Source organism: Mastigoproctus giganteus, chromosome 10, assembly GCF_048544385.1.
Source record: "Mastigoproctus giganteus isolate SK-2022 chromosome 10, ASM4854438v1, whole genome shotgun sequence".
NCBI lineage: Eukaryota > Metazoa > Arthropoda > Arachnida > Uropygi > Thelyphonidae > Mastigoproctus > Mastigoproctus giganteus.
Genome location: NC_143584.1, coordinates 6658173 through 6684721, shown reverse-complemented (window position 1 = coordinate 6684721; position 26549 = coordinate 6658173). Strand labels below are relative to the sequence as shown.

The 26549-nt window shown below is 35.1% G+C and overlaps 1 protein-coding gene across 1 annotated transcript in view; it reads left to right on the top strand.

Moving 5' to 3' along the window:
- LOC150078657 (eukaryotic translation initiation factor 2-alpha kinase 1-like) overlaps window positions 1-26549 on the top strand; it is a 176936-nt gene that overhangs the window by 87874 nt on the left and 62513 nt on the right. Inside the window, exons 9-12 of the mRNA XM_090382196.1 lie at window positions 2240-2323; window positions 6238-6328; window positions 17021-17078; window positions 22358-22808. Of these exons, the coding sequence (XP_090238322.1) occupies window positions 2240-2323; window positions 6238-6328; window positions 17021-17078; window positions 22358-22808 (684 nt within the window). The remainder of the gene's footprint in view (window positions 1-2239; window positions 2324-6237; window positions 6329-17020; window positions 17079-22357; window positions 22809-26549) is intronic.

The following is a 26549-nucleotide window of genomic DNA, read 5'->3' as shown; positions in this document are numbered from 1 at the left end:
TTATCCCACTAGGGGGATAGTTATTTTGATGACTATTGTTGTTATTACATTATGTCCTGGATACGGTAGATATGCATTATATACTACATATCTAATCTTATTTTAATTTTTAATTATTAAATTACGTTCTCTGTCGGGTCAACGATGATCAGTATATGCTTACATTTACAATTTCTTATTTGGTTTAGATTCAAACAATTTTTTAACTATACTTAGTTTAGATTCAAATTACTTTATATATTAGCATATATTGATCATTACAGAAACAGAGAACTTCTTGTTGTTTTTTTGCCTTCAGTCTGAGTGGTTGGCCCCAGTTGACATCATCTGGATTGTGTTACCCACAATCCAGATGACGGTAAACAGCGATGTTTTTTTTTTTTTTTTTTTCATTTTCTTAGTTTCCTGCTTGGTATTATTTGACTGATTTGCCTTCTATATTATTATCTTTAATATTAATTTTACACATTTTATATATACAGTAAACCCCCGCTATTCGCGGGGGTTACGTTCCTGAGAAATGTCGCGAATACCGAAAACGCGAATACTGAGTTATGGCTCCCATAGAAATAAAGGGGTTCCGTTCCAAAGTATGAAATATATAAGAAAAACTAGTGTAAAATTTTGTCTATGTATGTATTATATGTACCTTCATAACATGACTATGTACATAGACAGTACATTGTGAAATGCAAGCATATGGCATCGAAATGAAAATAAGAAACAATTTAATATTAAATGTAATATTTATAAGAAATTTCAAACAAATCTTTCAAACCAGCGCCTTTGCTAGCTAAAAAACTTATCCCGCCAGCGCTATCACCAGTTTCGCTAAAGTGTTTGTCTTTTTAAGAATGATGAGTGAACTTAACGGAATTTTATTTTGAGTTCGGTCTTCTATCCACAGATTTTAAGGCTTTTTCCAATTTTTCTAATTTAACATCACGAGTTACAGAGCAAATTTTTGAAGCAATTAGCGCGTTTTCACGGACCCTACGGCGGATTTTTTCTTCCGATTTTTTTGATTGATCGTACCGTTGACTCACTGATTATATAATATTTTGCCACTGAGGAGACACTTTCATCATTAGAAATTTTATCTAATAACTCAATTTTATTCGCTAATGTTATCACCTTCTTTGATATTTTCACATTTCTCTTGTTATTCATAGCCATATTTTTGTAGGGGTTAGAAAGAACTTGTCCACAATAAAGTCACTTTCTTCCATTAATACACTCGAAAAAGTCTGTTTTACACTGCAAAACGGTAGATTTATCATTTTTGTAAGCATATCAATTTATAAATTGATAAATTTATTCAATTCATAAACATAGAAATTAAAAGCAAACGATGAAACCTTCCATGACAAGCGCATAACACATACTGAACAAGGATTAGCGAGAAACATCCACGCTCGCGATTTTGTCACCCCTCCCCCACACCCACTGAGCGCTGTTTTGACCAGGAAAGATAATTCTAGCCACGCCCATGTTTTTTTTTGACGGAAAATATTCACGGCGCTTTAAAATTCACATTTTTTAGGTTTCATTTTATATTAAATCAACGATCGCGAATATGCGAAACCGCGAATACAGATACCGCGAATAGCGGGGGTTTGCTGTATATATATATTTTTTTTATTATTATTTTTTTATTTATTTCTTTCTTTTTTTTATTATTATTTTTTTTATTTATTTTTTATTTATTTATTTATTAAATGTCACATGTCACTGTTAATAAAAGTGCCGGTACGGCGTATACCGTTGCGTACCGTCCCAAAAAAAGCACTGTATATATATTGCAAATTTAAAAATACTGTCCTATTTAACAGAAAAATCTGATTTTTTTTTTTTTTTTTTTTTGGTTAGTTTCCCAGCAAGTAGTATTTTCCCAAATCATGTCCAAGATTTTACAGTTTGTGAAATGATATTATGATTGGCCTCTATTTTTGTGTTGGACCAGATTGACTGGGACGTGTATAAGGTGGCCACATTGTGTACCTATTTATTTATTTTTATTTTTTTTTTTTTTTTTCAATTTTTATTTAAGTGACAAGTGCTATAATATTTAAATAACTGATTAGTGTTGCATAAATAATAAGTTGTTGGTAATACGTTATTTTTATATGATATTTGAAAGGTCATCAAAAACAGCTGAGTGCTGAAAAAAGATTTATTAGGTGTGCACATTTTAATGTAATTGGTATTAATTATATTTATTATATTCTTTATTTGATAGGTTGAGAGCAGAGTTGATAAATCACGTTATGCCATAAAGAAAATACATTTTAAATGTAAAGACGGCTATCATATCCTTAGAAAGGTGAGTTCTGAAAACATGAAATTATATTAAATCATATTGAAGAAACTCCAGTGTTAAGGCCTTTAATTTTTTTTAACCTTTGAATGCTATATGCACTCTGCTTAGGTAGTAGCCACCTTCTAAGTTGGCTTTGCTTTTACCAAACTGCTAAAACTCATTCCATATTTTTACTTATTCTGAGCCTTTCATAACTTAACTGCTTGCTCCCTTCCTAAACGTCCATTATTGCAAGTATAGCCTATACTGAGAAATCTGCTGTGACAAGAATTATACAGAGTGGCAAAACCTAGTTGACAACTTGATTAAAATACCATAAAAATACAAAAAGTCATCATGGCACGAAATTACAGAGTACGAAGAAACACTTCATGTTTTGTCTACAGGCGTATGATACGTGCTGTTAATTATCTTAGAAATATCTCAATGTTAGTTTGCTTCTTTCCATTGCATGTTGTCTGGTTCACCTTTTTTATTAACTCAGTGGATCTCAGGGAGGATACCAAGTATTGGAAGTATGTACATACACACCTGATCTCCAAGAATCTCCAGAGAATAAAATGTAAAGATTTATTATTTTGAGCATGTCCAATTGACTTATTAGAAAATATTATGTCATGATAGGCAAGGACTTCTGTATGGAAATGTGGCTGTTTGCTACCTTCAATCAATCATTCTGTTTCTGTAGCTGTTACTTGAGCATCATAGTGCATAGGCAATGGAGATATTAAAAGAAGAAATAAAGTACTTTTAACAAGTGAAGTACTTTTAACAAAAAAAACCCACATCTCAGTATGTGGGTTTTTTTTTTTTGAAGTTTTACATTATATACAGAAGGAAATCAGATGTTTTATGATATATTCCTGTCACTTCATCAGTGAATTGCTTCTCACTATCATGAGAACAGAATGGTCAAAGGTTTGAAGTACACAATCTCTAATACTTATTTCAGCATGGGCGTGAGAGGCCCCACCTACACTTGTTGATGAGTTAAAAACACTCAACTATATAAAAATAATTTTTGGTATTTGACACATTTTATGTAAATAATCTTTTACAGGGTGATCATTTTAAACTAGAACTCATGAAAATGTAAATAACTTTGTGTAAAAGAGTGTTAGACGTGAAGTTTACATTAGCATTATTTTATGCATTTTGTCACCATCTGTCGAAACCTGTAAAATTATAAATCCACCTGCTATATAAGCAATAAATGAACATGGCATTCAGCATAGAGAAGTATGTTAATGGTGGAGTAACATGATTTTTATAGGCAATTTTGTCATAAGGCACCATCGAGTTTTGCAATGTGGAAGCTTATGAAAATGTTCTGGGAAGCTGGGAATGTGAGTGTTGTGAGTCATGTTTGCACATTGACTGTTGTAACTAAAGGAATATTTAGCGCAGATTAGGGAAAGCCTGGCAATAAATCCACATAAATCACTTCTGAAGCTTGTTCTACAAATGGGATTGTCATACAATAGTTGCCATGTAGCAGTGGGGAAATTAAAACTGTTTCTGTTCAAAGTTTGTTGTGCAGGAAATTTTGCCACCAGACTATAGAAAATGAAGCCATTACTGAGGCCAGTTACTGGAAAAAAGTGGATGAAGACCCTTAGTTGTTAAAGTCTTCTGTGATGAGGCTTGGTTTCATCTGACTGGGTATGTAAACTCTCGGGATATTTGTCTGCAGTGAATGGAAAATCTCCATGCAGTAAGAATATTATTTTCAAAAAATGAAACTCCCTTGTTCCCTGTGAAGATCAGAGTGTGATGAGCAGTGATCCACCATGTTTCTGTAAAAAAAATGGGCCCACCGTTTTTTACAGAAGCCTTAACCTTTCAGCTGTTTCTCTCTCTTGTTCAGGGATTGCATAATTTCAAAAAAGAATATGGTTACCATGCCTGCCAGATTTGTAGTGCCATTAGACTTCTTTCTGTGGGGCTGTGTCTGAGGCAATGCTACAATTGACTGTATTTATTTTGGAAGAAATTAAAAGAAACATATACCCAACGTCATTCCCAACACACTGCAGCAGTATTTTCAAACACACCTTGTTGTTTTCAGTTATGTGGTAATTATCACGTTTTTTGTGACAAATTAAGTAACATTGGAGAATAAAGAATGTTATTTGTAAATTTCATGTCATCATCATCAGCCATTTTCAATCCACTGCAGGATGAAGGCCTCTCCAGCAACTTTCCAGTTTCTTCTGTTTTGAGCACTGGCCATCCATTTACTACTCAAAAACTCATGAATTTCATCTATCCATCTCCGCCTTTGTCTTCCAGGTTTTTCATGTCACTAGTATCCTTTCAAAGTTATATCCATTTTCTTGGGCTCTGATTTAAAATTATCGCCCTTTATAATTGGTAGTTCAATCCTGTGCCTTGGCCCTTGCATGCAACCTCCCCTTTCTATTATTTCTTACGGGGAAATTAGCTCTTAATTTACGTGAAATGCGTTACTGCATAGATTGATAAATGACACTATGTGATATTTTCTGTTATCTTGCAACTTCATATATAAGAGGTTTGATTGTATTCATTTGAAAAAGAAAAAAAAAAAAAGTTAATAATATAAAACAATGAAAAGAGGTTAAATAAATAATTTAAAATGCTTTGATTTCATGTCTTTAGTTATATAGAAGAAGATTAATTTTGTATTACAATTAGATCATTAGAAATATAAATGCTGTCACAAACTATTTCTTGTCACATGGAGAAAGCTAAGAAAACTTTCATATTATAACCATTCATTCTTGAAGCATATATTATAACACTTATAAACGAATTATTCTGAATCAGAAATGATGCCAAAGAGGAAAAAGCTTCTTCTTAAAAAAGATACCAGAGAGAAAGAGCTTTTTGTTAAAAAGATGCTAAAAAGAAAAACTTACTATTCTTACAAAACAGTGAACTTTTCATTCTTTTCCTAACCTCCAGATATAAACATCTTAATCCATTATGAAACTATATTAAAAATATAACCTACTATGCAGTTAAGAGTTGCACTAGAAAGAGTAACTTAATTGTCTTTTAAAGTAGCACACTGGTTGTGATCAGTCTCACACTTGGTAGAGGCCTACATTTGAATCCTATAAATAATGCGGGGAATTTTTATCCATTCACTCTTTTCATATGGCCGAGTTAGTTGGTCTCAGGAAAGGGTTGCATCATTTTTTTTCTCCTGGGAAATTGGGTTTTTCATCCAGAAAACAGCAACCCAGCTGAAGAATATATGCTATTACATTCACATTATACTGACCCTTTGTAGCCTTAGTTGCTTTGGTACTTAACACATTTAACCTAGTGCTTAATTTATTTTCAGTTAACCTAATAATAAACAGTAAACATGAAAAAAAAATTATAAATACATGTAACATTTTTCATATTTCTGCAAACACTTCATTATTTCGTGTCATAGTATTGCACCATTGCCTGCTCGGCTCACTGTTTGTTATAATAAATTTTGTCTTTTTTTTATTTTTATTTTTATTCATCATAGGGTATAAAATATAATGTCCATTGGCCGAATCATTACTAAAAACTTAGTTTAACTAAGGTTAAATAAACTAAGTTAATTTAAAATTTATGCAGCAAAATATTTAATCTTGTGTTTATTGATAAATTCAATTATTATTGAATACCCATGCTATTACTACTAAAATTACTTAAAAAATAATTTTAGTATTCAGACATAATTCAAGATATTTCAAGTACACATTTAAAATGCATTTCAAAAAATTGTACACTTCTCAATTCAGAGAAAGAAAGTGGAATTTGTTCCATGATATAAAATTTTTAAAAATTATAGTTTGTGGAAGCCCTTCTAGTTTTATTTAATTTTATTTTAGATCTTAATGAATATAACTTTTGTTTTCTGTCTGATCACACTCTTTATAATTTTTGAACAGACTTTAAGAGAAGCCGAAACATTTGCCCGCCTCAACCATTGTAATATAGTTGGATACAAAACTTCTTGGATTGAGCATAATCAAAGTGCAGGTAGTATTCCCATGTTTTTATATATATATATATATATATATATAACATTATTTTTAATAGAGAATTTATCTAAGCTTTTTTTTTAACTTCATTGCATCCTTGAAATAGAGGAGTATTTGGAAAGTAAGATACAAATGGACATGGCAAGAGAGTTTTTCACAATATAAATCACTTCCTTACATGACACTTAAAACAGTTATGCACATTAACAGCACATTAACTTAAAACAGTTATGTCATAGGTCATGCCACAAAAATTTAGGTTTTCCACCCTGTAACACGTAGTGCATTATAGCCTTAGTTGCTAATGCACCAATAAAACCTAACCAATCAACCCTGTAACACTAACCTAGAGCAGTGTTTCTCAACCTGTGGTCCGTGGGAAGGTAAATTTTATTGTAAGTGTAAAATATAATCACAAATAAAATTAAAATTGGCAATCAACCGTTTACTTTGTAAAAGAAAGCAGGCAGAACCATCACATTAAACTTTTTAAAGCCCTTTTTTACTTCTATTTTTTTCAATAAAAAATATGATAACATATAAATTTTTCTTTCTTTAAAATTTCCCTTACAATTCGTATGTTACTACCACTGATTCATTACTTAGCAGAGCTGATAATAAAATAAAACTATAAATTTGTCAGGAAAATTTATATATTTAAAGAAACCCTACCCGGTGGTCCGTGAATGATAAAAGGTTAAGAAGCATTGGTCTAGAGGCATCATATACCTCATGAATATATGCACATATGAAATTAAATTTACAAGGAAACTTGATATTCTGAAATTTTGCTCTGAATAAGACAATTAAGTAAGTAAGACGGATATTTTAAAGAAAAGTAAACAACTGTATATTTGGATAACTAACAAATGAAAGTCAAAAAGAATACATTACACACATCAGTCAATGCTGTTTTACTTTTGACATAAACTTGAAGTTCAAAACATTCAATAAGTTGTATCTGGTAAACATGCAATTCTTTCTCAGATCAATAAATTAAATCTTCAACAGTTTTCAGTTGGAATTCTTGCCTGGCAACTTTGCCAAAATTTCAAATAGACCTTCATATTTAAATATATTATTCTTTCCAGCCTTTGCAACAGCAAGTTATTCTTCTTAAACAATACACAGAAACATTTATTCAATTAGCTTATGTAAGTTTACCTGGAACCAGCAGTTATATAACTGGCTGGGAGACTACTTTGATAACTTCTATTGGCAACATTAGAATTCTTCTATGCAGTAATACATCTTCAAATTGAAAGGATAACATATACAACTTATCACAGTTACACACACACACGCATGCACGCGCGATCCAATTTATACAACTTAACCTATTTAACAGCATACCAGCAAAAGAAAGCTCACATTAGTATAACTTCTTTAACTGGCTGCTTTGTTTAGTACTGTTTATCAGTAGCAATCAGCATGGTTACAGCTGCTTCGGAGTAGAAGTGTGAGTCATCTGGAAAATGTTACAAGAGATATTCAAGAAATTTGTTGAACTTAGCATTAGTAGAGGCATATCTGGTTAGTACACTGGACTAGACCTATTGGTAACTTTCTAGGAGGCTTCCAGATCAGCTAGTGTATAATCTTGCTACCTCTACTCTGCCACATAGTGAGGAGGAAGTCCTCACTGGAGGGAGTCCGAGTAGTGTATATGCGAGGGGCATTGTCGAGGCCACGTTATATCAAGGATCTGGGTATATTCTTACCATGTGTACACCATATCCAAAACTTTCATTAATTCACACAGCATGTCCCCCCCCCCACTTTTTTTTTACTATTGACTACACCATGAATTGTGAAACTAATAGATCAAACTTATCTGTGAAATGACCTAAAGCTCTCAAAGACTTCCTAGTTCATTTCACAAATGTACGTGATCAGTTCTAATCTCAATGATGTCCATTTCCAATTAGAGTATGCCAAACCCCATGTAGTTTTTTCTGACAGAATCTTGGTTATCGGTTGATTCAACCACTGCTCATCTCAGTTGCCCAAATTATTTGCTGCATGATTCCTTTCCCCTCAAGGGTGGTATTTAAGCATATGTCCATTCCGATATTCCCTGTCAGAGACTTTTTAATTTGGAATCTCATCTTTTTGATCTTCTCTGGCTTAAAATCTCTCTACCTCATTCTTCCAAATTCATCTGTTGTCTCTACCGTTCTCCCAACTCCGCTAATCATTTTGAATTCTTTGACTTCCTCTCTTTGCAACATTCCTAACAGTGAGGTAATTTTCCTTGGAGATTTTAATGTTCACAACTCCAGCAGGCTTCTGTTTTCTACTCACACAGACCCAGCTGGTTGAGATGCTGAGGTTTTTGCAATTATTAATGACGTTGCACAGATTGTTCATTTACCTACCAGAATACTGGACAATCCCAACCATACAGCCAACACACTTGATCTTTTTCTCACTAACAATCCTTCTAAGTACACGGTCGAAGTGAGTGGTCCTTCAGGCACCTCAGATCACAACTCGGTGATTGTCTCTTCTCCAATGGAGCCTCTATCTCATGGCTATTCCCCACCTCATGTTGTTTGGCATTACAAGAATGCAAAATGGAATGAGCTGCGAGATTTGTTTTCCTTGGTCGGATTACTGTTTCAAAATTTCTGATGTCAATGTTTGCTCAGATCATATCAGCGAAATTATTCTTGTAGGAATGGAATCCTTTATTCCACATTAAAATCTTGTCCTTTATCTAAACCTTGGTTTACCAATAAATGTGCTAAGGCTGTTCAAGAGAAGAATGTTGCATATTGTAATTAGCTTGCTTCCAATTCTTCAGTTTCATTTTCTTCCTACACCAAAGCCCTCAACAATTGTAAAGCAGTTATTAATCAATCCAAACTAGATTTTGAACAGGCTAAGAGTAGAAAACTTGCTTCTTGCCCTAATGGTAGCCGTGCATTCTGTTCTCTTGCCAACGCTATTGGCTGCAACTTTTGCCCATCTCTGCTCCCACCTCTGTCAAAACCAAATGATTCTATTGTCACTTCAACCAAGGATAAAGCCTACCTGCTAGTATCCCTTTTTTTTTTCCAACTCATATATTAATGATCTTGGTAAAAAACCTCCCACCATTCCCAACATGCTTCATTCAATGCCTCCTGTGGTCTTTTGTCAAAAGGATGCCCGAAGGATTTTGATGAAACTTGATGCTAAGAAAGCCACAAAGTCCTGATGGTATGTGGTGCCTCCGTAGCGAGGTGGGTAGGAGCAGCAGTGCGTAGCATATGCTTCTTGATTAGACCTGGATTTGAGCCCGTGACCACCAAATACGGAGGATGCGGAAAGGTCAGGAAGCGACCACCGCTTATCCCCGGAGCAATATGGCCTTAGTTGCTAATGCTCCTAAAAACCAAATAACAAACAAACCCGATGGTATTTCTCCACTTGTTCTCAAAACCTGTGCTCCCGAAATTACTCCTGTTCTTTGATGCCTTTTTTCACTTTCTTATTCCAAAGGTGTTTTCCCTTCTGCTTGGAAATTTGCTCATATCCAGCCAGTTCCTAAAAAGGACAACAAATCCCTGCCATCTAATTATGGTCCCATTGCAATTACTTCTACTCTTTCCAAATTAATGGAGAAATCAATTAACTGCCAACTCCTTCCGTCTGATCAACGATTGCCAGTGTGGATTCCATCAGTGTCGATCCACTGGTGATATTCTGGCTTATGTTACCCATTTATGAACAAATTCGACGGAAAGGTTCGGTCAAACACAGAGCAAAATTCAATGGAAGAGTTCGGTGAAACTTGTGTTTCACCAAACTTTTCCATCGAATTTTGCTCTTGACTTCTCAAGAGCTTTCAATCATGTTTGGCATAAAGTTCTTCTAAACAAGCTTCCATCTTATGGTTTGCCAACTGTTTTTTGTAATTGGTTATCCAGTTTTCTCACTGACTGCTCATTGAGGGTAGATGGTTCTCTGTCTTCTAACTTCTCCACTAATGCTGGTGTCCCCCAAGGTTCAATTATTTCCCCCACCCTTTTCCTCTTATATATTAATGACCTTCTTCAATTGACCAGAAATCCTATCCATAGTTTTGCTGATGATAGCACATTGCATTCCACTTTCAAGTTTGAGAAACCTCGCCCTGCTCAATCGACTTCAACGTCTCGAATATCCACTACCAATTCCTTAAATGTTGATCTCCAGGTAATTCTCCAGTGTGGCAAAGACAACTTAGTTGATTTCAGTCCTTCTAAAACTCAGTCCTGTCTTATATCTCACAAAAAGGGTTCTTCTGCTCCTATGCTTATCTTTGTTGGCACTCCAATTTCTAAGCAAGTTGATATATCTCTTTTGGTGATTACCCTGACTTCTAATCTCTCTTGGCACAAGCACATTACAAATATTGCTTCCTCTGCATCTAAAAAACTTGGTTTTCTCTTTCGCTCTCGACGTTACTTTTCTTCCAAACAGCTGCTCACTCTGTATAAATCGCAAATCCGCCCTACCATGGAATATTTTTCCCACATCTGGGGCATGCCCCCAAAACCTCTCTCAGGCTTTTAGATTCTATTCAGAAGTGGGCAGTTAGGTTAATTAATGACTCATCTCTAACAGTGTCTCTCCACTCACTGTCTCATAGACGTTCTTTTTCTGCTGTATGTCTTTTCTACAGATACTGCCATGGGCACTGTTCTTCTGAATTGGCTTCTATAATTCCCGCTCTATCTTTCAAAAGATTCCAAACATGTGCCACCACCAGCCAACATCCATTTACTGTTCAACTTCAAAATCACAGAACCAACTTTTCATCTTCCTCGTTTATACATTCAACTGCCATTTTCTGGAACAATCTTCCTTCATACGTATTTCCTGAAAATTGCAGTCTACAGAAGTTCAAGTCTAATGTCAACAAATATCTCCTTTCGTCTTCTCAACCTCCAACCCAAGCATGGTACTAAGTGCTATAGGTTCTAATATCTCTTGTGTTTGGGGTTTTCATAAAAAAAAAAAAAAATATGATGCCAGAAAGCAAACTTATAAAGCATCAGCCAAAAAAAAATCCCATTTCACCCATTCATTTGCTCTAAAAGTTCCTCCAGTTCTTCCTTGAATTTATTTTAAGCTATCAACTTCCACAATGACAGATAAAAGTTTGTTCCAGCAATCAACTACCCACTGGCTAAAGGCAAATTTCCGCCAATCTTTTCTACAACTGTCTTTCCTCAGTTTGAAATTATGCCCCCTCAGGTGTGTAATCTGAGCAAGAAGAAGAATCCCATCAGCATTGAGACTGCTCAAACCATTTAAAACCCTTATATACCTCAATCAGATTACCTCAATAGCAGGTGCCTAGTCTCCAGAAACTGGAGTTTACAGAACTTATGCTTTTCTTGGTAAGAGGATCCCTTCGTTCCCTTCACCATACTTGTTGCCATTCTCTGTACAGTCAGTCCTCGTTTAACACGTGTTTACGCTGCACGAATTTGATCATACACGAATTATAAATAGGGGAACGATATCGTATATAACACCAACCGAACTCGCTTATGCACGATTCGACTTTGTGTTTACAAGAAATGGCAGTCAAAAGCGGAATCACCCCAACTGAACGCAACACGATAGGAATGAAGAGAAGATTCTGAAAATGTATTTATGTTTTTTATATCAGTGAAGGGGAAACACATTTAACCATAATAACGTAAAAACCCACACAATTCCAGCTATCGGTATTATCGCAAATGCAATTAGATCGAGTTTACTACCAGTTTATAACAGATTCAAATAGCAGGAATGCAACTGGAAATTGTTTTTATTGTTTTATGTTAGTAACCCACATAAATGTGCTTTAGTCAAATGTGAGCTAGTGAGGTGTTCATAGTGTGTCTCTGCATTTACGGTGTTGTTTATTCAGTTGCTACACGTGTGCAGCTTTGTTTATGTGTATCAAGCATGCCTCCTCATTTTGTAATCGTGCATGTATACTTGCATGTACACCAACTAGGAGTTTGGTAAATAAATTTGATGAATTTGAGGTATTGCTGAAAGCATCAAAGGTGGATATTGTTGGGATATCAGAGACGTGGTGTCACATAGATATAAGGAATGCAGAACTGGAATTTGGGGAGAACAACGTCTACAGAAAGGATAGACAGGATAGGAAGGGAGGAGGGGTTATGCTATTAGTTAACACATAAAATCCAAGGAAGTGAAGCCAGTCGACATCGCTGGACAGTGCAGTGTCGAGTCAGTTTGGTGTGACATAAGCATTGGGAGATCAAAATTGAGAGTAGGAGTGTGCTATAGGCCTAATGACTCTGATGAGTATAATAAGAAACTGTACAGGGAAATAGAGTGGGCCAGTAAATAAGAGAGAGTCTTATAATGGGGGATTTTAATTTCACAGATATTGACTGGAATTTGGGGGGCTGGTCACTCACACACTAGCAAGGCTTTTGTGGATTTATTGGGTGATTGTTTTCTACATCAGCATGTTCGGGAGGCAACTAGAGGGAGTAATACTCTTGATTTGATTATCAGTAGTGATTCTTCATCCATTAAAAACCTGCAGATAAAGGAACCACTAGGTGGCAGTGATCACAGTGTGCTGAAGTGGGATTTACTCAAAGAGGTAACTACCATCAGGGGTAAAGGGAAGGGTTATTGCTTTCGTAAAGGCGATTATGATGGTCTGAGACAGTATTTAAATTCTATACAGTGGGACCAACTGATGATGTTACCAACAGCAAATTCAAAATGGGAAGCATTCAAAGAACTTACCTTGGAAGCTACTAGGCTTTACATACCAACTAAGAAATATTGTTCAAGGTTTAGGCCTAAGTGGATGTCAGATGAACTAATGAGACTCATGGCAGAGAAGAAAAATGCATGGGATACATATAAATTAACATGTGACACAGAAGCCTATGATAGATATAAGCTGGTCTGTAACCAAGTTCCAAAGGAGGTTAGGCAGGCGAAGGCATAGTACGAGAAATCTTTGGCAAGGGATGCAAAAAAAAACAGCAAAGAGTTCTTTACTTATGTAAACTCTAAAAGGAAGGGGATGAATCAGATTGGTCCACTTGATATTGATGGGTCAACTATTGATGATCCTGCTCAGGTAGCTAACAAACTAAATGAATATTTTGTATCGACATTCACACATGAGGAGTTATTCAGCAAGGGGAATGCCAGAGGTGTATTCAACTCTAGCAGTAAGCTACAGAATCTTGAAATAACTGGGAGTAAAGTGGAGGAGAAACCGTTGAAGATAAACACAAGAAAAGCACCCGGGGTGGATGGGATCTATCCAGTTATATTAAAGGAGGCAGCAAAGGAAGTAAGCAAACCCTTAGCCATAATTATGAGAGCTTCTTTGGACTCAGGGGAAGTACCCATGAACTTCTGTGACCCCAATTCACAATGGAGGATCAAAGGCTGACACAAGTAATTATAGACCTGTGAGTTTAACTTCTGTTCCAGAAAAATTAATGGAGGCACTGGTTAAAGAAGCACTGCAGGATCATCTAGACAAGACTTCAGTTAAAGCTTGGACACAGCATGGTTTTGTTAAGGGGAAGTCTTGTCTGACCAATTTGATTGGATACTATGATGCAGTCACAAAAGAGCTGGATGCAGGGACTAACTTTGATATTATATACTTGGATCTAAGAAAGGCTTTTGATACTGTTGCACATGGAAGGCTGCTGCACAAATTGGAGCAGTGTGGCATTAGAGGCAAATTGCTGCTATGGATAAAGGGGTGGTTCAGGGGGAGAAGACAGATAGTGGTAATCAGTGGACACTGCTCATCATGAGTTAATGTTATTAGTGTAGTCCCTCAGGGTTCAGTGTTGGGTCCATTATTGTTTTCTGTATTTATAAATAATTTGATGATGGTATATCAAGCTTAATGTCCAAGTTTGCAGACGATACAAAGGCTGGCAGGGTTGTTAAGGACACTACTGACGCTATGCTGCTGCAACAGGATCTGGAAAGGTTGAGCAGATGGGCTGAGAGGTGGCAAATGAAATTTAACATTGACAAATGTAAAGTACTACATATAGGAAACAGCAACCCCAGAGCAACGTATCAACTCTGTGGTACTACACTGACAGTGGTAGAGAATGAAAGGGACCTGGGGGGTGGTTGTGCAGGCAGATATGAAGTTTTCTGAGCAGTGCAGATGGGCTGCAAGAGTAGCTCATGGTGTCTTGTCAATGATATACAGGAATTTTTCTAGCAGGGATAAGGAGGTGATTATTCCCTTGTATAAAGCAATGGTTAGGCCACATCTTGAGTACTGTATACCAGTCTGGAGGCCTCATGTCAAGGAGGATGCAGAGCTGCTGGAACGAGTAGAGAGGGGCAACAAGATTAGTGAATGGAATAAAGGGTTGCTCTTACAAAGAAGGCTTAAGTTTTGCAAATTACAGTGTCTGGAGACTAGGCACCAGCGAGGTGATCTGATAGAGGTGTATAAAGCCTTGAATGGCTTGAGCATGCTCAATGCTGATGGAATTCTTCCTCTTGCTCAGAATAATCACCTGAGAGGGCATAAATTCAAATTGAGGAAAGACAGATTGCCTTTAAATTTGCCTTTAGCCAGCGGGTAGTTGGTTGGTGGAACAGACTTCTATCCCTTGTTGTGGAAGTTGATAGCCTAAATAAATTTAAGACTCAGCTGGACAGGTATTTTGAACGAATGGAGGGGTGAAGTGGATTTTTTTTTTTTTTTTTTTTTTTCCTGGCTGATGCTGCATATGCTTGCTTTCTTGCATCATATGCCTCTACTAATGCTAAGTTCCACTTTAATATCTGGGAAGTTAAAATCCGCCATTAAGACAATCTGATTTACTGGCTCACTATTTCTCTGTACAGTTGTTCGTTGTATTCTTCAGAGTCATTAGGCCTAAAACACACTCCTACCATCATTTTTGCTTTCCCAGTGCTTATGTCACATCAAACTGATTCAACATTGCAGTGTTCACCCATGTCAACTGGATACACCTCCTTAGATTTTATGTTTCTTAACTAACAGCATAACCTCTGTTATGCTGTTAGTTAAGAAATTTATACTAGTTAACTGTAAAATTTATGCCTACCTAAGTTAGCTTTATATATTTTTACACTCCGAATTTTATTTACATGTATTCATGTTTTATTTATTACCCTATTTGACATTAAGGTTTAGCTGGTATTGGGACTTAGAAACAGATAATTTTGGTGACTAATTATTTTTTTTGTACATGTATGAGTTCCCTATTGAGAACCTATTGATTTATGCAGACAGTAATTTCTATTTTGTCTTTCTTTGTGTGTTTATTTGGTCTGCTTTTCCTGTGCTTATTTGATTATATTTCATTTTCGTACTTTACCTTTATTTTAGTACATTTTGATAAATATTTCAGCCTGCTTTCTTAAGTGGCATGGCTTGAGATGCTGGTTTGATGGTATTTAGTTATATAATAGTATTTTTGCAGTTATGTAATGTTTATAATTCAGCTACTAACCTTGAGAGGTTAGTAGCTGCATTATAAATTACTATTCTTTATATTGATTACAAATACTTTCAAAATATATATGTATATATAGTAATATATAAAATAATAAATATGTATTATATATTTATATATTAGCCAGTATGAACCAGAGCTGTAATGCTCAATACGTTCTGTGTTGATATCAATATTTGTAAAATAAAAATCAATTTAAAAAATAAATTGATTTTTATTTATTTTTTAACTTATTTGTTACTCTAATGTAAGTTTTTCGATGTTTTCATTTTAATTTCTGGAGAGTATCATATGGAAGTGTTCTACGTACTATATTGAGGTAAACTTCTCTTATTATATTACAAATATTTATATATTAGCATAAATAAATATATATTTATGTATTTTATATTTATATCATGCTATGTTATATATCAGCTCATGTAAACCCAAAAATAAATAATTTTGAATCGCATTTCGAGTAGTCTGTGTCTCTCTCTCCCTCTCTTTTCTTTTTTATCGATAGAGCTGAATTGCATGGGAAAGACGGTGAAAATAATGCTGGACTGAAAAGGGTTAATCTTTCAAAAAACTGATTGGATTAATGAAATATGCAGTGTTTCTAGTAACATTGAATTAAATTATATGCACAATGCAAATACACATAATCCAATATCTAATTGTTAGTGTTGTTTAATGATGTGTTGAATTTTCGTATTTAATTATTAAATGTTAAAATTGAACAACTTTTAGTATAAACGTTGATCAATAAAATTAACTCCTGTTTTGAAAAATGCATAATTAATAGTAAGAAACTTTCTTGTGGCCAATTACATGCTGCCCACAAGAATCCATGTGATCCATGACGTTTAACATTTTACCTATTTTTTTATCCCTAGCCAAAATTTTTGGATGCCCCTGCTTTATAGTTGCATCTTGTTGATTGTACTTTTCTTATTGACTAATAAATTGATTATATGTTGTATACAGTTTTTCTTTTATTCTATAATACTTTTTGCAATTTTTCCAGAATCCTTTGAATAAGAATTCCATTATCATTCCAGTCTTACAACCTAATTTTAAGTTTCAATGCGGCATTTAAAATAAATTTTGAGATTTCAACTTGTATTAATAATGATTTAATGACAATAATTTTTAATTTAATAAGAATGATTTAATTAATAACATTTTTTATTTTTATACTTGCTTATATGTAGATGATTCATCACTCTCATCTTCAGGAGAAGGAACATGTTCAGGTCCCACTTATATAAAGTAAGTATATACCCATACAGCTAGCTTTCCCTTAATCCAGAAGAATGCCCTCTATATTATTCTTGTCAACTTCGCATTAAGTGAAAATTTACAATCACTAGGAGGCACTGTGGGTTTTTTTTTTTTTTTTTTTTTTGCATTTTGTGCAAAACTTAAGGTGTTAATCAATAACCTGTTATCACCACATTTTATTTTTATTTACTATTTAAAAAAATGGTAAAAGCAGCACATGACAAAAACTTTATAGATTGTATGCATATTTTGTTAAAATATATACATATGTACCTTAGAAATATATTTTAGCATTAGCATTAGTAGAGGCATACGATGTAAGAAAGCAAGCTTATACAGCATCAGCCAAAAAAACCCTTCCCATTTCGCCCAAACATTCACTCCAAAAGTTTGTCCAGTTCTTCCTTGAATTTATTTAAGCTATCATCTTCCACAATGACTGATGGAAGTTTGTATATAACACTTACGGAGCTCCACAGGTCCCTTTGTATTAAAAAATGAATCCAGGTGGACCTCTCAGCTTCTTGGTTTGCTTGATATGCAAAATTTTTCTGTAGCACTCAAATAAGTGGTCACAATCTTACTTCAGAATTAACTCATGAAAGTCATTGTTATGCTCATCTAACAAATTTATGCGTGGCTTGTATAGTTAAATGCTTGTTTAATGCCTTTGATGGTCAACCCCCATCCCCCTCACTTGGGCTTAAATTCTTGTGTTTTTCATGTTTCTTGAGAGAAGCATGAGATATAGCTCTTGCAGTTCATAGTTGCCAAATGATTAGCCTTGGGAGGTTAGTAGCTGCTTCATGTCATCTGCACTGACTCCTTAGAGAAGGTGATCTACTAACTGTAACTGAACACGTTAGTCACACATGCAGCTGATACCTTCATTTGCATTGGATAACTCATCTTCAGAGTCAAATGAGTTCTGTGTATCTTCTAACTGTGAATGAAGCCTGGCATGATTGCTGTCAGACTTCATTCCTGGCCTCATTTACATCATAGATTGCCTTTATTAGGTGAAAACGTTTTCACTGGTTTTCATGATTTGTCTTTTATGACCATTGAATAGTGAATCTGTGCATGGTTTGATGGTGCCTAGCTCAATGGGATTGCTCCCACCTAATATTACTTGTCTAAAGCTCCCTGCCAGATATTTTTGCATGAAAAAAATTTTATTTTAATTTTTTCAAATATAAATCACATTATAATGAAGGTGAATTTTATGCTTATAAGGGAAGAACATATGGTAGAAATGGATCAGTGACTAATATAATGTTTAATTAGCATGTTGTACAGGTTATAGTTTTGTTATATAAGAGAGTAGTATCACTTCAAATTTGTTATATAAGAGATTGCATCACTTCAAATATTGTATTGTGGTGTGGATTGTAGAAACTTAAAACTAGACACCTGGAGGAAGGAGGATCTGATTGAGGTATAGAAGACCCTAAAGATATGAGTAAAATGAACCAGAGCAGTATATTCTTGCTGATATGACATCTCATGAATCGGGGCATTGAAGGGAGGGTACCAATAAAATGTACTGAAGCTGATGAAGTTAACGTTTAGCCATCAGTCATCTGAGCACTGTAACAAATTATTTTCTAAAGTCACTGAAGCTTGCTTACGTTATTTGATCATTCTAATACCAATAACAGAAAACAACCTGCTATAATTCTTCCAGTGTGTTTACCAGCAACATGCAACAGATTCAATTTGTAGAAGTCACTTTGGTGGTAATAAATGAAGCTTCATTCGTGAGAATTTAAATTATGAATAATATAACTTAAAGATAAAGAGATAAATACTGTATAATCCAGTGAAAAACTTTTAATAACAAATGGCGTGAAGCTTTCCGTGTTAAATGGGCCCCTTCATCAGCAAATTCTCACAGGATAAAGACGTTAGAGACAAAATTTAACAGTTACAGAGTTGTGTGCGCAGTGATGTGTGCATGGTCACGAGATTAAACATTCAACTACTAGATTGCTGCTCATTGTTGTTGCACTGATGTGTGTGGATTTTTTGCCAGCTTTTATGTAGTTTCAAGATAGTTGCGTCCAAGATAAGGTTTAGCCTCGTGCTCTTGCAGCGATTCATAGTTCTTGAATTACATGATGTGTTAACCTACTCTAGCCAGAGGCGGGGGCGAAAGTGTCAGGATTGGTCAATCACTTCTTAATAATGTTTGGGGTTAAGGTCATGGTGGGTCAACCAGAAGTGTTCCGCGATTGCGGATTGGTCAGTCTCACCAAGGTGAATTGACCTGTTGTGCTCTGCCTCTGCAAGACGGTCTTGAAGGCATCTTGAGCTCTCTCCTACGTAGCAGCTGCCACAATCTTTGCAAGTTATGCAGTATACCACACCGCTGCACAATAGAGGGGTAACCGGAGTCTTCACGTTAGAAACCAGAGAACGCAAGCTCCTACCGGGTAGTTGCACGCATTTTATGTGGTATTCCCAGAGGATTTTCGAAATTTGGCCAGACATGCCTGGATAGTAGGGAATGTAGGTGGTGGGCATATTATCATGCATTGATGAAGGTCTCGGGTGGATCATGAGCTCTTATGCTTGCAATAAGTACTTGTCTAATATGTGGGTTGGATAGCCACAATTGACCAGGTCCGTTCTCACTCTGGAAATCTTGGTGCACCTAGCTTCATCTGAGCTGGAATGGCTCCAAGCACAGGAGAATAGGGTGCAGGCGGTGCTGTTGAGATGGCTAGGGGCATGGCCCGATCTGTAGTTGGTAAACTGCCTGCACCACATTGGCTTACGATATACTGAGGTTTCCAGGTGTGGGCGCACACATTTTACCGTGACATCTAAGAATGGAAAGGACATGTACACTCTGTAACTCTAAACTAAACTGGATGAACACTGATGAATTGAGGTACTCCAGTAATGTTGCTTCAGAACCACGTGAGATGGCGGTGAAGACGTCATCGACGTATCTGCACCATGTTGTAATAGGTACAGGCGGGTTCAGGTATATCTGTTCTTCCAATTCCTTCATGGCGATGTTAGCCACGACGGAGCTAACACGAGTGCCCATGGTAGTACCGTGCACCTGCTTGTATAAGGAATCCCTGAAGGTAATGACGTTGCCTCATAAGCATAGGTTGACTGTGGTATGGATGTCTTCTGTGGATAGTGATGTTCTGCTTGGTAGATTTGATCATTCTCCAGAAGCCTCTTGGTGCAGTTTATGGCCTGTTTTACTGGAATCGATGTAAACAGGGACACTACATCAAATGATATCATGATCTCGCTGTCAGAGATTGAGAGCTCTTTAATAAGGTGAATAAACTCACCACTGAATTTATCTCTTTATGCAATGGAATCCAGTACAATAGGCCCATTTATTTTCATAACTTAAAGATATTTATTGCTTTCACTATTGTGAAATTAATAGTGCAAGCAATAAACAAAAAATACAGTGGTCCTGAAAACAGGCTGTTCACCTAGTTTACATATTGTAACATCATATACAAGTTTATTTAAGGAGTCCAATGGAGATTATATTTTATTTTTGTTTTGTAAATTACGGTTATTTGTTCTCTTTTAATTTGTATATATAAATGCAAATACAAATTATACAAATAATAGTTACCCGGGTACTGAAAAGCTAGGGAACGATGAAGCTATTCCTTACCAGTACCAGTGTAATTATTTTTTTCATGATCACATTTTTCATTCAGCATGTATGTTATAATAATGATAAATATTTTAATGTTTTTTGATTATTTAAAATACTAATGATCTGAATATTAACATTTTTTGGAAAGTAATCACCAATGTTTTGTTTTGTTTTCACTTTTTTCATACATTACCTGCATCTGGAGATTCATTAAAGTGACTTGCAAACAAATTTTCAGAATAAGCTCCCTAAAGCTTTTGTTCAGAATGATAATACATTGATGGAAGATGCTCCATGTTCAAGTCACAAAGCAATTTTCTCCACTGCATTAATGGCATATACTTTTCACTTGAATTTTAAAGTATCTTAAAACAAATAGATAAAATTGGAACTTAGATATAAAAATAGACAATAACGTAATTGAAGTTGATAAACAGTATAACCAAGATATAGTATGCACAGGAGTTGGAGGGATGAAAAGAAGTATATATTGAATCATTACATGTTGAGCTTGCCTATATGAGTCCCCCCATACCACATCAGATACCTCTAGGACAGATCATGTGATGATTCAACATATACTTCTTTTCATCCTTCCAACTCCTGTGCATACTATATCTTGGTTATACTGTTTATCAGTTTAATTAAGATCTGATAAATATAGTAAATTGACAAATAATCTCCAACAACTGCATCACGTAACCATCATAATCAGCAAAAACTGTTTTCATTGATTATGATGGTTACATGTTGCATTGTTGATTTTTAATTCTGCATGTAGTGCATTTTATAACACTTTTACTTAAATATTGAATGATCCACTTCTCTGAAGTGGATGGTAAATTTTCTCATGTGAAGCTGTTTTCCGTAGTTGCCTTCAGTATGGGGACCAATTTTAAATGATAATAAAGTAAACAATTGAGAAAACAAATAAAACAAATTTATAATCATCTACCTTACTGTCTACATTTTTATAATCAGTTGGAGCTATTTACAAATTGTTGTGTAATGCAGTTTTTTAACTTTTTGAACATCCTCCTCCTCATAGCACTTTGTAACAACAGCTCTCTCATTCATTTTACTTACCTTTATTCTTACCTTACAAATAAAACAAATTTATAATCATCTACCTTACTGTCTACATTTTTATAATCAGTTGGAGCTATTTACAAATTGTTGTGTAATGCAGTTTTTTAACTTTTTGAACATCCTCCTCCTCATAGCACTTTGTAACAACAGCTCTCTCATTCATTTTACTTACCTCCATTATTACATAACGAAATACTTCACTTATGTAATATTTCTGTGACTTTCCCCTTTCCCACTCATAATGCACCATAATATTTTATTTTACCAGAAGAACACTTCTGGTAAAATATTATGGTGCATTATGAGTTTCCTCCTTTCTTATGTAATTTGTGAATGATCTGTCCTAGAGGTATCTGATTGAGCTTGCCTATATGAGAGGAACTCATATAGGCAAGCTCAACATGTAACGATTCAACATATACTTCTTTTCATCCCTCCAACTCCTGTGCATACTATATCTTGGTTATACTGTTTATCAGTTTTTAGCATTTTAAATTAATGTTTGTTATATGGTAATATATTTTTTAATTTTTAGGAATACTGCCGAAATGAGTGTTACATCAGATGACTTGCAGGAAGGTCAGTCAAAGTGTTCTCAAGATTTATCAGTGCTACCTATAAATGGTTATAGCAATATTTTTATGGTAAATCAAATGTTGCTGCCTTCTATACAGCTTAAAATGATAGAATCGTCCAGTCATAAAGCTGTTAAGCCTTCAGAATATAATTTTGAAAGTGTACTCTTGCCAGTAGATAGTGAATACCATTTGGAAACAATAGAAGATAAAACCAGTGATACTCACTCCGAAGAAGTAATCATGCAGGGTGAACGTTCAAGACATGTATCTGGTGCATCCCAGAAATCGCATAGTGAATCATCAGTTGACAGTATGCCACTCTGCAGTGATGATATAGGAAAGTTACAGCCTCTTCCAGTTATGCGCTCCCAAAGTTGGAGTGCTGATCCCGATTTTATTAAAGAAATGGTAATTTAATATTGTACATATTTCTTGCATTCACATAATTGTAGTTTTTTTTTTTTTTTTTTTACTGTAAACTCTTAATTTCACAGATTTCCATATTAGTATTAGCAGTGACTACATGGTGCAAAGCAATTCAAGGCTTCTGTTGCACTGTTAAAAAAAATAATAATAATTAATAAAATAAAATAAGATTAATTAATTATTTTTCTCTCTATTCATGTATATCTGTCCATCCAGCTGACCTTTGAAATTCCCCAAGCTGTTAGCCCCAGCCACCCATAGGGACAACTTATTCTATTAATTAACAACTTGCTGGCTAAAAGAAAACTTCTAGAATCATTTATAATGGTGACAATTTCACTCTCATTCATTTTACTTACCTCTCAAAGCCTTATACACCTCAATCAAGTCTCCTTTGAGTTGTCTAATTTCCAACCTCTATAGCCCACAGTATTTAAAGTATACTTTTCAAAGTATTTATTTCCTCATATGAGCATCTTTTGCCGACCTTACCAGGAGGCTTTCCCATCTTTAGACCCTTTCAAGTTGCTGGATGTCTTTTTTTTTTTTTAGATGTGATTTCTATACTTGAACGCAATATTATGTTGGTCCTCCACGTGCAGCCAAAACAGCTCGTACCTGGCAAGGCATGGATGCGACAAGATTTCTAAATGTGTCTTGAGGTATCTGGTATCAACACGTAACCAGCAGATCCTTTAACTCCTGTAGCGTCTGTGGTTGAGACACTGCTGTTCGGAGTTGCTGTTCCAACACAAATCACAGATGCTCAATGGGATCGATGTCTGGAGAATTTTGAGGCTAGGGCAATACCTAGAGGTCTTCCTCATGTACCACGAACCAGTCTCAAACAATCCGGGCAGTGTGTCATCCTGCTGAAATATTTCACTGCCAGAGGGGAAGACTGTTGCCATGAAAGGGTGTACCTGATCAGCAATGATGTTTAGGTGGGTGGTAGACATCAGAGTGCCCGGCACATGGATGACTGGATCCAGGGTATCCCAGCAGAACATCGCCCAAGGCATGACACTGCCACCACCACCAGCTTGTTTTCATCCCATGGTGCATCTGGGTGCCATCACTTCCCCATGTAAACGATGCACGTGTACCCAGCCATCCACATGGTGCAACAGGAAACATGATTCATCATATCAGATGACCTTCTTCCAATCACTCATGGTCCAGTTTCGATGCTTGCATGCCCATTGTAGGCACTGTCGCCAGTGAACTGTGGTTAGCATGGGCACTTGGCGCAGCCCATGGCTACGCAGCCCATTTTCAGCAAGGTTCGATGTACTGTGTGTTGCAACACATTACTCCTGTCACCAGCATTCCAATTACCGACAAGTTCCGCCACAGTTGCCCTTCTGTTGCCACATACCATCCAGGAGAGCCTTCTCTCACCTCGAGCAGCCATGGTTGTCTAACACATGCTCGTGCATTTTCCTTCCTCAGACCACTTTCTGTAAGTACTAACCACGGCTGACCGTGAGCACCCCACCAGCCATGCCATTTTGGATATACTCTGACCCAGTTGTCTGTTACAATTTGGCTTTTGTGAAACTCGCATAAGTCTGCTGACTTTCCCATCTCAAGAACAAGAGTAACACTGATTAACGGAGCTCAGTATCAGATGTTTTTTATACTCTGTCCTGACCTGTGCATGTGCCGTCGTTCCCTTGCAGTTGCTTTGATTTGCATAACAACTCATTGGTCATAATATTTTGGCTCATCAGTGTAATGTTTAATTGATAACTATTACAATAGCATTAATGCCACATATTCATAACATCAATCTAAAAATTAACAGTTTATTCCTTTATAGCTCATAAAATAAACATTTAATATATATATATATATAGAATATCATTAGAAAAAGTAAATCAATCCAATAATAAGAATACCATCAAGGACTTAAGAAAACGCAAAAAAAAAAAAAAAAAAAAAAAAAAAAAATTATTATTATTATTATCGCTTTTTACCGACAATCTAGATGACTTCAACTGGGGCCAACCACCCAGAATGAAGGCAAAAAACGACAAGAAGTTCTCTGTTTCTGTGATGATCAATATATGCTAAGTAATTTAAATCTAAACCAAATATAAACCAGTATAAGTTTTTTTTTTTTTTTTTTAAAAAAAAAAAAAAATAATAATATTCATCAAATACAAACTTTTGACTTTAACAGTCTATTTACGAGCATTAACCTTAATAACTTAGAAGTCGTCCTCCAGAAACTATATTTAGAAAATAAAAATGCTATAAAGGTTGATTTAACCTATTGGAATTCTCTAATAAAATTATGCATCTTTAATAACTATGTATATGACGGAACATCGTTATATTTGCAAGTCACTGGCACCCCTATGGGAAGTCCAGCATCAAGCATAATCGCAAACCTTTATCTGTATTATACAGAAAGAGAATTTCAAGATAACCTACTTATATACAGATACGTAGATGATATATGTGTTTTTAATTGTCCACATTTTGTCCAGGATTACAGTGGATTATATCCAGGGGAGCTTGTGTTGGAAAAAACTAATAGTTCCGATACTATAGCAAATTACTTGGATCTTCATATAGAAATATTACATAATAATAAAATAGACGTAAACGTATATAATAAAAGAGATGCATTTAATTTTAACGTAGTCAGCCTTACAAACTGGAAATCAAATGTATCAAAATCAGTGCATGCTAATATAATTTTATCGCAATGTTTAAGGATTGCTTATATCTGCAATAGTAATAAAAATTGTTCAGCGGGCTTAACAGCGTTGTACGGCAGGTTGATCAATAATAATTTCCCTATCGCTTACCTGAAATATCACTTCAGGAAAGCAATTAGCATAATTAATTTCAAAAATTTGTTTTCTGAACCTATCGTTTCAATATAATTTTCAATAAAATCGTTATATTTAGTGCCATGTATATATGTAAATAGGATACACTTTGCATTCTTGGTGTCTTACGGCGTAGAAAACTTGTACCCACCGGCTTGCAAATTACAGTGTATCATTTTTTTTTTTTTTTTTTTTTTTTTTAATACATATAGTTAAATTCATTTAATTTACTTAAATTCACACTGAGATAACATGCAAATTCAGCTCAGGGTCCTACTATAGGAACGGGTTTGCGATCCCGGGCATACCCGAGCCACAACTTATATCTTGTAATGCCTTTAAGCTGTCCTACACTCTTTATTTTTATTTCTCCGAAATTATTAGGGCAATCCGAGGACGTAGGAGAAACTATTTCTTATCTATACCACTAATTTTCGCCTTTGTGGAGTTCAGGTTCTATTTTTCCTACTCCTTTAGTTTTTCTTCTTACTATCTGCATGTTTCTCTTTGCGTTAATTTAATTTAATTATTTATTTTTACCGTATCCATCACATAGGGGGCACCACATATTATGTCCTAGATACGGTCAAATGTAGTATGTATTATATATTTAATCTTGTTTTAATCCTTAAATTACGTTCTCTGTCGGGTCAACGATGATTAATATATGCTTACATTTATATTTTACTTATATTTCTTACCTTTGATTCTAATATTTCAAAATTTTTCTTAATTAATTATCTTCATTCGATTTATTTATATTCGATTTATGTTCGGCCTATACTGGTTTATATTTGGTTTAGATTTAAATTACTTAGCATATATTGATCATCACAGAAACAGAGAACTTCTTGTCGTTTTTTGCCTTCATTCTGGGTGG